General features: G+C 43.8%; 1 protein-coding gene across 2 annotated transcripts in view; it reads right to left on the bottom strand.

Annotated features, from left to right (window-relative positions):
* Positions 1 to 4,901: 4,901 nt before the first annotated feature.
* Positions 4,902 to 14,189, bottom strand: part of SERPINB5 (serpin family B member 5) — a 37,320-nt gene continuing 28,032 nt past the window's right edge. For both annotated transcript variants that reach the window (XM_059724383.1, XM_006276212.4), the window contains exons 4-7: positions 13,025 to 13,142; positions 9,087 to 9,229; positions 6,989 to 7,156; positions 4,902 to 6,436 (exon numbers count right to left, since the gene is read on the bottom strand). In XM_059724383.1, the coding sequence (XP_059580366.1) occupies positions 6,044 to 6,436; positions 6,989 to 7,156; positions 9,087 to 9,229; positions 13,025 to 13,142 (822 nt within the window). In that variant the 3' untranslated portion in view covers positions 4,902 to 6,043. The remainder of the gene's footprint in view (positions 6,437 to 6,988; positions 7,157 to 9,086; positions 9,230 to 13,024; positions 13,143 to 14,189) is intronic.

The raw sequence follows: 14,189 nt of genomic DNA, 5'->3' as shown, positions 1-14,189 counted from the left end.
CCCCGGGGGCGCCTTGGTGAATAAATACTCACCAATTCCCTTCTGTGCCCCCATGATGAACTTATAGGCAGCCACAAGGTCGCCTCTCAACCTTCTCTTGCAGAGGCTGAAAAGGTCCAGTTTCTCTAGTCTCTCCTCGTAGGGCTTGGTCTGCAAGCCCTTAACCATACGAGTGGCCCTTCTCTGGACCCTCTCCAGGTTATCCGCATCCCTCTTGAATTGCGGCGCCCAGAATTGCACGCAGTACTCCAACTGCGGTCTGACCAGCGCCTGATAGAGGGGGAAGTATCACCTCCTTGGACCTATTCATCATGCATCTGCTGATGCACGATAAAGTGCCATTGGCTTTCCTGATGGCTTCGTCACACTGCCGACTCATGTTCATCTTGGAGTCCTCTAGGCCTCCAAGATCCCTTTCCACTTCCGTGCCACCCAGCGGGTCTTTTCCTAGGCTGTAGGTGTGCTGGACATTTTTCCTCCCTAGGTTCAGCACTTTGCATTTCTCCTTGTTGAACTGCATTCTGTTGTTTTCTGCCCACTTGTCCAACCTGCCCAGGTCTGCTTGCAGCTGTTCCCTGCCCTCCGGCATGTCCACTTCTCCCCATAGCTTTCTGTCATCTGCAAACTTGGACAGAGTACACTTCACTCCCTCGTCCAAGTCGCTGAAGAAGATATTAAAGAGTATCGGTCCAAGGACCGAGCCCTGCGGGACCCCACTGCCCACACCCTTCCAGGTCGAAGCCTACCCATCCACCACAAACCTCTGGGTGCGACCCTCCAGCCAATTCGCCACCCACCGGACTGTGTAGTCATCCAAGTCACAGCCTCTTAACTTGTTCACCAGTATGGGGTGGGATACCGTATCAAAGGCCTTCCTGAAGACTAAGTATACGACATCCACCCCTCCTCCTGTGTCCAGGCATTTCGTAACCTGGTCATAGAAAGAGACTAGTTTGGTCAGGCACGATCTGCCTGCCACGAACCCGTGCTGGTTTCCCCTCAGCATAATTTGTCCTGCCGGGCTCTCGCATATGTGAGCCTTGATAATTTTTTCAAAGTCTTTGCCAAGGATGGAGGTAAGACTGACTGGCCTATAGTTTCCTGGGTCCTCCTTCCTCCCCTTCTTGAAAATGGGGACCACATTGGCCCTTTTCCAGTCCTCCGGGACTTGGCCCGTGCACCACGAGCATTCAAATATTCCCGCCAGTGGCTCTGCAATGATGTCGGCCAGTGCCTTCAGCACCCTCGGATGGAGCTCATCCGGGCCTGCCGACTTAAAGGCATCCAGTTCTTCCAAGTGACTCTGCACCATCTCAGGGTCTACGCATGGAAGTCTGGCGCCTTGCTGCTGCCTCTCTACAACCCCAGTGAGAGACTTGTCGTGCCTCTCGCTTAGGAACACTGAGGCAAAGAACTCGTTGAGGAGTTCAGCCTTGTCCCCCCTGTCCGTCACCAATTGTTTCTGTCCATTTAGCAGGGGTCCTATTCCTCCCTGGGCTTTCCTTTTACTCCCTATATATCTAAAAAAACAATTTCTTGTTGTCCTTTACTTGGAATGCCATCCTCAGCTCCATGGTAGCTTTGGCCCATCTAACTGCCTCCCTACAAGCACAAGCGGAGGAGGCATATTCGTCTTTGGTGATCTCTCCCTGTTTCCACTTTTTATGTGCTCCCCTTTTGGCCCGTAGGCTGCCCTGGATTTCTGCGGTCAGCCAGGGAAGCCTCCTGGCCCCTTTCCCTCTTTTACCCCGCATGGGGATCGTCTCGCTTTGTGCCCGAAGGATCGTTTCCTTAAGGCACAGCCACCCTTCTTGGGCTCCCTGGGGCTCCCATCACTTCAAATCTGAGGCTTTGTTGTGAGGCTTTGTACACTGAAGCCAGATGCTTGCAGTGCTATGCAAATCCCATAGATGGCGGTGTGGACATGGAGTGCTGTGCATGACTGAGCAAAATAGTTTTGGTCAATGCCAACATTTTCTCTTAAACTGAGCGTTCAATCAGGCTAGCTTGACTAAGGCACACCAGTTTCTATAGCTAATGATGGACAAGAGTGGTATAGCTAGTGTTACTAGATTGTGTTTTAGTGTAGTCTAAACCGAGACTACAGATTATCTCATTACCTAGATTATTTTTTATAAACTATGGCTGCTTACAGATGTGGGAAAAACAAACAAACAAACAAACAAACAAACAGTGCTTTACTTTCAGCTCAGTGCACCCCCACACTGAGTGCAGCACATGCCCAGCAGAGGCACTGTGTTAGCTTGACCTAGTTCACCCCATGTCTGTATAGATTGCATGCTTCAGCGGGGCTTTTTGGCACTTGTATCTAATAGCTGATTGAATCAGCTTTAGATAAAATTGTCAAAAAGCTCTGCTGAAGTGCCCAGTTTATATAACTGTTAGGGAGCTGGGTCAAACTAATGCGCTTCCTCTTCTGGTAAAGCACTGTTGGGGGGGGGGGGGTGTCATGCCTGTCAGTGCTCTATATCCCTCATTGCATTAGCTACTTTGTTTTCCTCTCCTACCCACTTTGCCTCTCTCAGTAGTGTCCCCACCTTTGTCCTCTTCACTCCCTACCCCTTGTACTAGTCACTGCTTTTTTTTTTAGCAACTTTGCTTCCTGCTGTCCCTCCACAGCATCTAGGTAGGCCCTGTGATTATGAAAGCTTATGTTATACATCTTTGAGTTATCCTGTAAAGGTACAAGTCTACCCTGCTTCCTAGGCTGCAGGCTAACATGGCTAACTGCCTCTGGATGCATCTACACATGACACTTTAATGCGCATTAGCCTAAGTTAAAACATGTTAAGGGTGTGTGTCTACATGTGCGCTCCCTTAATGCACATTAAAAATGGTGAATTTAGGCTATTCGTGTCTAAATTTGATGCTGGAAAATGCAACTATCAAATTTAGGTGCAAATATTAACCCATGTGTAGACGCATTAAAGCACATTAACGCTGTATGTGTGTGTGTGGACTAATTTAGGACTAACTTTAGACCAAAATCAGTCTGCACACAACATTAATGTGCTTTAAAGCCCGCATGTGTAGATGCCTGCCTAAACCTGCTTAATGCACATTAAGTTAATGCACACTAAATTTAGGCACGCTTAAATACACATGTAGACATGCCTTCTCTCTTCCTTTGACTCACCAGCCCGCATGACCAGGCATCTATTTACAGCTGGGTCAACTTGGGGCAGCCTTTGGCAAGAGTCCAGTGCAAGACTCAAATGCATGCTTCTAGCTGCTGTAAGGCAACTTAGCCCTTCTGCCACTGCACCCCATGATCTTGAAGGGATGGGCATGTTGTCATTGCACCCCATGGGGTAGATGAAATTTATCACAACTCCCTTGGCAACTTCTGGCACATTGCAGTATCTCTGAGGAAACTGTGCCATCTGCTGTGGTACTTCGTACAATATTTATAGCCAGAGTTCATTCAACATTTCTTATTAATGCCCTTGGGCACAACCTGGCTTAGGCAGAGAGATCTAATAAGATAGCAGGTCAAAGGTGAGATGGCATTAGGCCTGAGGATCCTTGATATTTAAATTGTTTCAGAAGGAGCATGTGTTTGATGTTCTGCTTAGAACTTGAGCAGCAAGTGAGTTGCAGCAAGTGAAGACTTACAAACCAAATAATTTCCAACTCTTCTTGAAAAAGAGCTAGAAGAGGAAAGAGCTAGGAGCTAGAAGAGGAACTGGAAAATTCGTGGTTGTAGCCACAGTAACTATAACTATAATTGTTATAGCTGTAAGGTGGCAAGCCATTCACAGTGACATTTAAAATGATTGGCCAGTCAGCTGGTTTCCTCTGTATTGAGTAGAGTAGACTCATCTGATTGTCATTAAAAGTAACAGTTCAGATGAGAGAGATTTGCAGTCTGCTAAGAAGGGAACTGTTTCCCTTTCTCTGGCCTCAGACAAGCTAGTAGGCACAGCTTCTAGTCAGTGTTCGCCATTCCTCTATTTCTCAGCTGCAATGTTTTGTGGAATAATTATAATTCGTGCTCTTGTAACACCTTCTATCTGAGTATGCCTACACATGTGATTAATGCACACAAATAAACCTCAGAACACATTGCTATGGAGTTTATTTTTTTGCAGCACGTGGAGCCCGGGTTGGAGCAGGACAGACTGGCAGGGAATCCAGTGGGGTCAGCCTGCCAGCCCAGGGCTGCGCCGACTGGGCTTCATGTGCTGCAGAGCAGCTGGCTGAGGCATAAGGGTGCTTCAGTGCAGGGGCTGCCTGCCAGCCAGTCCCATGCTGAAGCACCCTGTGCTCCAGGCACCCAGGGCACCATATACACATGAGCTGCTATACACAACATCCCCGCAGCAGGGTAGTAATTGTATTTACAAGTGCTTATATACAAGTACTTATATTTTTGTGTGCCCTAATGAGGGCACGTGTAGATACCAAGATGTTTACTGCACAGTTAATTAGTTAGCTGCACAGTAAATGTCTCATGTAGATGCACCCTCCAAGTATTAGAGTGCTTCACCAATATAGGCCTGGATCCTTTAGCTCTCCATGTGGAGGTTTTACAGATGCTTTGTTGACAACTCATTTGAAGAAAAATCCAGCAAAAAAACAAAACTCTTGCTTTTATCTTTGATCAAAACAGCAACTGGAAGCATTTAACTAAGCATTACAATTGTGTATCTCTCCCTCACTCATGCTTTAGTAAATACCCCGCTTTTTAATAACAAGTTCACTGTTGGAAAAGGCATGCTTTCCAGCTGCTGCTAACACTACTCTTACCCTTTAAAAAAACCTGCTATCCAAAATACCTTTTTGTTAAATTCCTAAAACCCACAGTTCAGAAACAAAGAGTTTACATGACAATAGCAGAAAACTGAATTTGGTCTTAAACGTTTAAAAATGTGAAAAGACAGTTTTTAAAGTGTTTTATTCTGAATGATAAAAGGTAAACAATACTAAACACAGGCAGCAGTAAGACTTTTAGACTCAAATTTATCCAATTTACAGAGATGTCACATTTAATTTGAATCTAACACATGTTAACATCTGATTTCCTCTTTATATATTATATACTAAGTGCATGGAACTTCAATTTCTACTTTTACTCTGAAGTTAGAAATTACAGACAACACAAAGTGAAAGCATGGTAGTACTAGCTGCATAGCAAAGGCTTGGTTCAGTAACAGATTTCTATCTTCATGTTCACAGACCATGCACAACATAGGCTCTTCTTACCTGAAACTTATCTTTGTTTCCTAATTAAAGGACCATGATTAAGAAAGGTCCAATCTGTAGGGCCAGATTCTATACTTGTGTAAATTTACATAGCTCCATTAAGGTCATCAGATGAGTATCCCATTGTTATAAGTATAAAGAATTATTTGTATAGACTATTTTATCCCTAGATAATGTATGCAGTACATGTAGGAAAATATAAGGACTATCATGCTGTTTTATACCCATCAGCCCTAATCTACAGGAGACTGGATAGCTACACTGCTGAACCTAAATGGACTCTTGCTAAGGGCTCCATTCAGGTACCCTAGTGTGCAGTCACTTTGAAGATAGGGGCTATAACCTTGGACCTCAAAGTATTCAACTTCTATGCAGCAGAAATCCATTTCCATGTTTTGGGAGATTTTGGGCCTGGTCAAAGAAAACTCATAGGAACAAGCTAGCTCTTTGTATGCTACTCCAGAGCCCTTACCAATTGTGGTTCATCATCTGTTAGGAAGTTTGATTTAGAATTCATTGTGTTTATGAAAAAGAAATGCATCAGAGAAACAGCCAGGCTGGTTGCTGATATTGGGATATTTCCTGAAGAAGTTCATCATACTTCCTTTGTGCTGACCCATCCTTTACTTTAGGTGCGTGAAACTAAAGTTGTATGTATTTTGTAGGACTGCTGCATATGAAAAGTACATTGTACTACCTGTTTGATAAATGAAAATCTTAAATTACCTTTCAAAGGTGATACTCAAGATGCAAAGCTTTACTGAGACATGCATCACCATAAATGTAATTCTGCTTTTTTTTAATTAGCATGCCCTGTTTAAGGAGAACAGAATCTGCCAGCGAGAATAATGTTGCGAGTTTTGCTGTGCTTAAACAAGAAAATAAATGGGTGGTCAGCTTTAAATTCATCTTTGTGCTGTAGGACCCGATAACCTGGTACCTCTCTAGATTCCCCACCTTCTTCCTTTACTTCCAGAGAGACTTTATGAACGATCTTTGACAAAACCACATCTTTAGCATCACACATTTCAGAGAGATCTGCTGTGTTCTCATCAAAAATGCTTGTCATCCCCAGACTTTCCAGAACAGGTTTCAGGTCATAATCCCCTTCCACCTTGAATTTTGGAAGAAATACATTCACTTTGGTATTGGCCATCACACTGGGATTGGTCCATTGTACTAGTGTCTCAGGGGTGAGCTCCCTTTCCAGCTGAAAAAACAAGGCAAGGAAACAAATTAGCAGCTGGTTCAAGGGTGTGGAAAAAGAAATCTTTCCAACCCCCTTGAAGGAATGTCCTCTTCCTCCTCATTGCTTTTTCGTGATTCAGTCTTAATCAGATGACAGTGTTACAAAAGTAGATACATAAATAGATTTTTCAGGGACTTGACTAGCGTGGGATAGAATCGCATGTTAGGCATCTAAGTCCTCTTAGATGACTCATAGGTAGAATGGACCTTGACCCTAAGTGCTTCGCTCTAATGGCCAGGTCACCATTCAATTAAAATGAAAACTACATTTTGAAAAGTATGTAGGCATTATATAATGTTTATAGTCACCTCATGGGCTTTAGAAAAGCACTGAGGCCCTTGTCTCTCATAGATTTTAGTTCAGCTATCCCTGCCTTTCATTTTCCCACCTGAAAACAATCTGACACTTGACTGCATTAGAAATTCTTATATCATGAACACCACACTAGGTGTGGAGAAGGGAAAGGAATAAACATGCAGGGACGCCCATGTAAATGCTGTCTGTTTCCCTTACCTGTTCCAAGCCGGTGGTATCATCTTCAATCTCTTTTGGTAGCAAAATGAGCATACTGATATGCTTGTTGAGGCAAGGGAGCTCAAGGATAGAGACTTTTAAATCCTTTACATAGCCTAAGCAAAATGTAGCTTCCAGGTTCATCATTTGCACTGGTTTGGTTTCAGTCTGTAAAACACAAAGGGAACAATCTGGGACCCCTTTACCTTCATAAACAAGAGAGAGAAAGAGAAAGAGGAAATGTGTGCTTGAATGAGTAACCTTGTGTTTCACTTGAAGTTAAGGGCCTGCCTGGCCTTGTGGCTAAGAGCATATGTATTGCCTAAAGGGCAGCGCAGTCTCAGCCAGCATAAATCCCTGAGGATGTATCAAAGGCTGAAACACAATAGGGATGTAGGGATAATTTATTTTTGTTTCACTGTGAAAACAAACAAAAAAAAAATCATCAAATTACAATTTTCAAGTTAACCCCAAAGAAAACCAAAAAAAAAAAAAAGAAGTAATTTTCAGGTCTTTACAATGTTCCATCTATCCTGAAATGAAGCTTTCCCTCCCCATTTTTGTTTTGCCCTTCCTAACACTACATTAGTTTAAATATTGTTTCAAAACAAAGTCAAAACAAAATTAAAACAGTTTGCCTTGAAACCATCAACGTTTTGTTTCAGTTTTTTCAGAGTAAAAACTCCTTTTCTGGTTTGAAAATGTGTGTTGAGCTTGGCACCTTCAAAAGTTGTTTCAACTAACCCAAAGGTGTATTTTTTTTTTTCAGTGAACAAGCTTTTTATTTGAACAGTTTTGTCCATTTTGATTTACCAAAAGCAGCCTAGTCACCAAATTCATCCTTAGCCACAGATTTCTGAAGTTAAGAACCACAATGGCCAAACCTAGATGGACTTACTGGGAAAGCATAGCTGATGCAGAGTGCTAGAGTCTAGAGCCTGGTCAAAGAAAGGGAGAATGTGGGAGTTGCACCCTATGTGAGACAGGTCTCGTCAACATTACAAAGCCCTTATACAAATGGGACCAAGGACATCCTGCTCACACCACCTATCTCCTCAGGCACCCTACAAACATGGAAATAGATCAGTGAGGCCATTCTGTGTTCATCCCTTTAACAGCTTCCCTCAAGCCCTCAGTCTCCATGTCTGAGGGTGGTAACTGGAGATGATCCCCAAGGAGACTCACCAGTGTGTTTCCAGGTTTAGATCATATCAGCAGGCACAGATGGATAGGATTTGCATGAGCCTCTTTTTGTATGGATGCACCAGTGTTGAGATAAAGGCAGGCTACACATCTGACAGAGTGTACTCCAAGAGAGACCAGAAAAGGGACATGTAGCCTAACAACTGTGACAGGCATTAGTGACGCGTAGCAGGAAATGGGAGGGCACATGTTGTGTCCCCCCTCAAGATTAGCCCTCGCTGGCCAGGCTCCAAGTGGGGGCACCGAGAGAAACATCGCTGGCACTTCCGGTTTTGCCGTTAGCACTTCTGGTTTGCCGCCGGCACTTCCGGGGACCTGCTCCTGGTTGGTGATTGGCCGCTAGTGTGCCCCCAGACTCAGGAGGCACCGGTTGCCCATGGTGACAGGTTTATATACTTACATTTTCTGCCCCACACTGGCTACTTTTAGCTTTGGATGCTATTTCTGGTACAGGTTATAATCCCTGAGAAAGTCACCTTTGTGAATGCTCAACAGACTTCTTCCAAGGGCAGTTAATGATCAGCTTTGCCTGTGCTCACTGGACTCACCACCAGCTGTTCTTACCAGAACCCCCTTTTCTCTCCTCAGAAGTCTTCCTTCTCTCGTCATGCACCAGAGCAAGCTTCAGAGTACAGCGAGAAATACATTTGGTGATTCTCCTTCAGATCAGGTGAACAGCTGGGTTGGGGGCTCCTCTAAGTCTTTGAAAAGTTTATACAAAGCTACCAGTATGGTTAAAACTATCTTTTTTAAGGCCCCCAAACAAGAGCTCAGTGACACCATGGTAATACTGAAGATTTCTAGTCCTCTGTGTCAGGATTTGCTTACTTCAGTATTCACAAACATGTATTTAATTTGGATACACAAGTATTCAGATACTTGTTTGTATACATACCTTGTTGATTTTAAATGGACATTCTTTGATTTCTGCCTCTGGGAACTTCTTCATCCAGTTTGTTATAAAATAAGCTGCATTAACCAGGAGGATCTTAGTCTGGCCGTTTACACTCTCCTCACTCAAAATGTTCTCCATCTTACCTGTTGGCATGTTTTGAAACATTTAATTAATAATGGCCCTCAGTTTAAGTTTCACTGTCTGAATATCTGACGATGCTGCTAGAAAATGGCAGCTGACAGTAGCTAGTCAATGGGAAATGATAATTCAAGAGGGAAACATCCTAATTCTGGTTTATTGTGTAGAGTCCAGTCCGGGTTGGGGGGGGAAAGAGGAGAGGATCTGACTTGCTAAATTATGTCATATCATAAAAAAAATCATTTATGGCATACAGATGACTTACACTGCTCTGAGTTTATTATAGTAATAAAACCAATTTCTTAAAATTATTGAAACTTCACTTTAGATAAATGGTCTCGTTTTACTGTTGCTTAAGATTTTTTCCTAGAAAAATGTTAAGGACTGTTGGCCAACTTCTTCCTCTGTTAAACTCTGAAGCAATAGAGTTATGCCAGCAATGAATTTGACCCAGTATGGGTGAGGAGAACTAGGAAGTGCAGCTATATGGTCTTTGTCACATGTTAGACTTAGGACCACAAGTGACTGGTAGGGGAGGCATGGGGGGCACATGCCCCCCCTGAGATTGGCCACCAACTCAGCTCTGCTCAGAATGGGGCAATTTTTTTGCCACACAGGCTGGAAGCGTGTTGGGGGGGGGGCACTAAGCCGCGGCACAGAAGTATAAGAGTGGATATGGGGCTTTTGGCCCACCCACAAATTGTGCCCTCTCCCCCCAGACTCAGGAGGCACCAGTCACCCCTGCTTAGGATCTTTTAAGCATAAGGGTCTACACATTCAGGCAAGAATGCATGTGGTATGTTAGTCAACTTAGGACTTTGGGGGCAAGGAGTATCTCCACATGGTGTTAAATAATGTGTTACGCTATCATGACACTGCTCCATGGAGATAAAACAGCTCATGTGGTGCCAGGTCTGGGACTTACAAACAGCTGTTCATCAAGTGCTCACCCATCTCCAGCCTTGTCTAGAGGGCTGGGATCATTGTAAGCATTACCATGAGACTGCCCAGAAAACTTTAAGTCATCATAATGCTTATGATGATCTAAATAAAATATGCCCTAAGTGTAACAAGCCCCTGAGAGCTGTGGCATTTCAGGTACCAGACACAGAAAGGTACTGCCTTAGCAGGCTGCTGTTTTCAATATTCTAATTCTGTGAGATGAGTTTGTAATGTGTTAGGGCTAAACTTGAAAGGGACTCAAAGCTAGTGCTGCCAATATCTAGGTTAAGCCAGAGAAATGAAAAAGCAAGAAACACTATTTTTGTTAGAGTCCACGACCAAGTACTCCATGACCTTTCAAGAAGCTGTAAAATATATTCTGCTTTCTAGATCAGGGGTGACAAATATACAGCCCACAGGCCAGATCCAGCTCATGGGGCAGTATGATCTGGCCCGTGGGTCTCAAACAGATCTCACACACTGAGTGCAGCATACAGAGCTAGTCTGACACAGGGGCTGGACCCAGCACTGCAGACCCTACACGCAGCCGAGGAGGCTGGCATGGAATGTATGCTGTAGGTAGTGCCCATACCATGCTGACCCTGCACATTGTCTCTGGGGTTAGTCTTGACTGGGCCGTGCCAGAGCCAGCACACAAGGCCATGCTGATGGGGCATAGTATGCACCATGTGCCAGCTCCCTGGGCCAAATGCAGTGTACACAGCCAGTCCAGCCCTGCACACCACAGGAATAGCATAGGGCACCACGTACAGCATGTGTCAGGCCCATTCCGGGGCTAGCACAGGGTGTACACTGCATGTGGTGCTCCGCTGCACTGGCAGCCCTGCACATGATCTCTGGTGTGGCCCAAACTAACCCACAGACAAGTCCAGAGACCTGAATGTATTTGACACTCCTGTTCTAGATGGTTAAATTCTACCTGAGAGAGGAATAGAATGAACAGTGCTTAAGACTTGGCTTCCTCACAGAATCTGGAAAAGTGGAGGTACTGTAAGGCACTTAAAAAGTCCCATCTGTGGCAGACCTGGAAGAATGGTAGGCACCCATCAATCCTTCTGGATCATGGTGTATGCATGAGAGATCACCAGGACTGTTGACGCATACACCTAGGCAGGAGTACAGAGGAGTGGAGGCTACCCAGACCTTTTATCCCTCCTTTAGGTCACTGAGACAGAATCCAAAAGGTCAGACCGAGTCCAGCCATTTGGTACATTGATGGCTATAGTTAAATGTGCATCCAGGAATCAAACCCAGGTCTCCTACATGGCAGAAAAGGGATGCCTGTACATGTGTGGGGATGCTGCTCTGACACACTGTAATTACAGTGCGTCAGAGCAGACTCGATTAACAGAGTCTGCTGAAGCGTGCTAATTAGCCTGCTCCAGCAGCCTCCATGTCTTGTGTATTCAGCATCCCTGTGCTTCAAAATGGCAGCAGGGGAGCTTTAACTAAAGCTTGTTGAACAAGTTTTAATTAAAATGCCCCCACTGCCATTTTGAAGCATGGGGATGCTGAATACACAAGATGCTGTGGACACTTTAATTACAGCAGCTCTCAGAGCCACTCTAATTAAAGCACCCTCCTCCCCCCACCCTCCCCAGAGCACAGGATGGAGGGTGACATGGAGCAGGGAGCAGAAAGCAGAGCAACGGATGAGGCAGGGAGCACAGGGGATAGACCAGAAAACAGCAGCAGACTGGGCAGGGGAAAGGGATCAGGTTGACACTTGGGGAGGAAGCAGGGTTTATCTTGAGACATGCCTGCCAAAAGGGTTGCCCCCCCACTGATTTAGATCACAATGTGCAACTCTTACAATCAAAAACAATTATTATTACAAATAGACCCACTGAAGCTAAAGAAGGGTAGGATTAGGATAAGGGATTCTAGGATAAGGAAGGATTTTTACAGTCAGGCCCATTGAAAAGATATAGTAACGAAAACAAGCAATTGCAAACGGTGTAACATTACTAATTCTCACTGTTCCTACTACAATATTATTCTGTTTGCTTTCCATGTGTGTTTATATCTGACAGTGTTAACAGAAAATACTGCAAGGAAACATGGGCAGATCTAGGATTTTGAAAATGCAGGTGCACTTGGTGTAGCACACCCTCGCAAATAATATAACATATTTTACACCTGTTAGAGAAACATGAAGCTTTACTAATATGGTAAAGGACTAGCACTATATTATTCATTTTAAGATTAAGGAAAACAACAAATATAACTACTGGAATGTGCACTAATTTGCTAGAGTATGTTTGAAGTTTAAAAAAAACACAGCAAAGTAGGGTGTCATTAGTCCTGAAGTCATTACAGTTAAATGTACATCTCTTATTAAGATTCATAAAACATCTAGCCTTCAGTATCTTGGATGATGCCTCCAATACTTCTCTGTCAATCATTTCTACACCTGAGTTAAGGATTTTAGCTAGAGCTAAAAACAGTCTGCAGGGCTGTAAAATAGAAGAGACATTACTAGGAAGGGCTAACAGACAGCACAATTTCAGAAGAAAAGATCACTTGAATAGTGAAATATTAAGATCATAAAAAAAAGGAGAAAGTGTCATTAGTACCGGTAGAGTGAAGAGAGATTAGCAGGAAGCAGGGATGATAAGGAACCATGAAGTCAGTAGACTCTCCCAGCCTGCCTGACAAGAAATTCTCTTGCCCCTCCCAAGCAGTTGGTTTTATCATTTGGGTGAAGGAGGAATCAAAGGGGGTGGTTCAACTGCACCACTGCACTCTTTCTCCCCCCTCCCCTCCCCCCCACTCCATCCCTGCAAGGAAATAGAATTCTCTCCTTAAAGAGGTAATGAGAGCTAAATTATACTTACCATCAGTTAGCTCTGAAACAGATTTATTGATTTGCTGTCTGGTGTCCTCAGGTTTTTCTTTGAAGTCTACTAGTTCTAGTTCAGAAGGAAAAGGTCTCTTTGTGGAACTGACGAAGTCCTGCGAGGCACAAGAAACCAGGTTCATCTCTGATAATATCCTGTTGCTATGGTGTTTCTACTACATGGGTACATTTAACACAGAGAGATCCTATAAGTGGTTTCAGTCATTAGGATTCAATGGAGTTAAGCCAGAGAATACACTCCCTTATAGTATTTAGAAAGTATGCATTTTGCCAGTTTAAGGGGAAAAGTAACGAAACATTATGGACCTTGTGGCCCATTATTAAAATAGCCTGAGTATTCACATTGTAGTTCCTCAGCATTCTGTTCTTTAAAACAAAATATTTGAAAAGCTTAATATAGTAGATGCATAATGACATTCATTATGATAACAGCTGAAAAAGCAGTTTGCATTATTATGACTCTTTGGAGACCATGTTCTTTTCCCCAAAAACTCACTGTGACTGAAATTTTCCATGCTTGGACTTAGCCCAAAGGTGATTTAAAATTTTATGTATGTATGTGTTTGTAATGTGTGTATATGTGTGTGTATATATACACATATATAAACCAAAGTTTTCCAGTCACTTGCAAGCTTTATAATTTAAAACACCAATAAACCTTTTTTTAAATGTTTGTATTATTATTGCCATGCTTTGGTTCTGACTAATACTCTGTCCTGATCTAGTTTAATAAAGCAAAGCTCAGAGGGACGGAATCTTTGGTCCCAACATATATTATCAGACCAGGGCAGCTTGCTATTGTTGGGGAAGGGGTGTTGAATAAGAGAAGCTTCTGTAGAAGAGAAAATACTACTGCTACCCAACAATGTTGGTTTGGGCCTTATAGATCAGCAAAAACCCAGGGTCAGATTCTATTCCACCTCTTAGGCATGTAAGTGCCTAAGTACTACTCTGTTTCAGTCTTTTTGAGTCCCTGAAAAACTATTAATGCAAGTGTCGCAGAGCACTCAGGTGCACTGCTCCTAAGAAGGGAGTGATGAGCCCAGCTGCTGGTTGCCAGGGCAACCAGAGGAGGTCAGCTGACCAGAAGGGGCAGGGCCTGGCTCCTATATAAAGCCCAGGGGCTGAGGCCAGGCTAGCAG

Source organism: Alligator mississippiensis, chromosome 3, assembly GCF_030867095.1.
Source record: "Alligator mississippiensis isolate rAllMis1 chromosome 3, rAllMis1, whole genome shotgun sequence".
Taxonomy (NCBI): Eukaryota; Metazoa; Chordata; order Crocodylia; family Alligatoridae; genus Alligator; species Alligator mississippiensis.
This window is presented reverse-complemented; position numbering and strand designations above follow the sequence as displayed.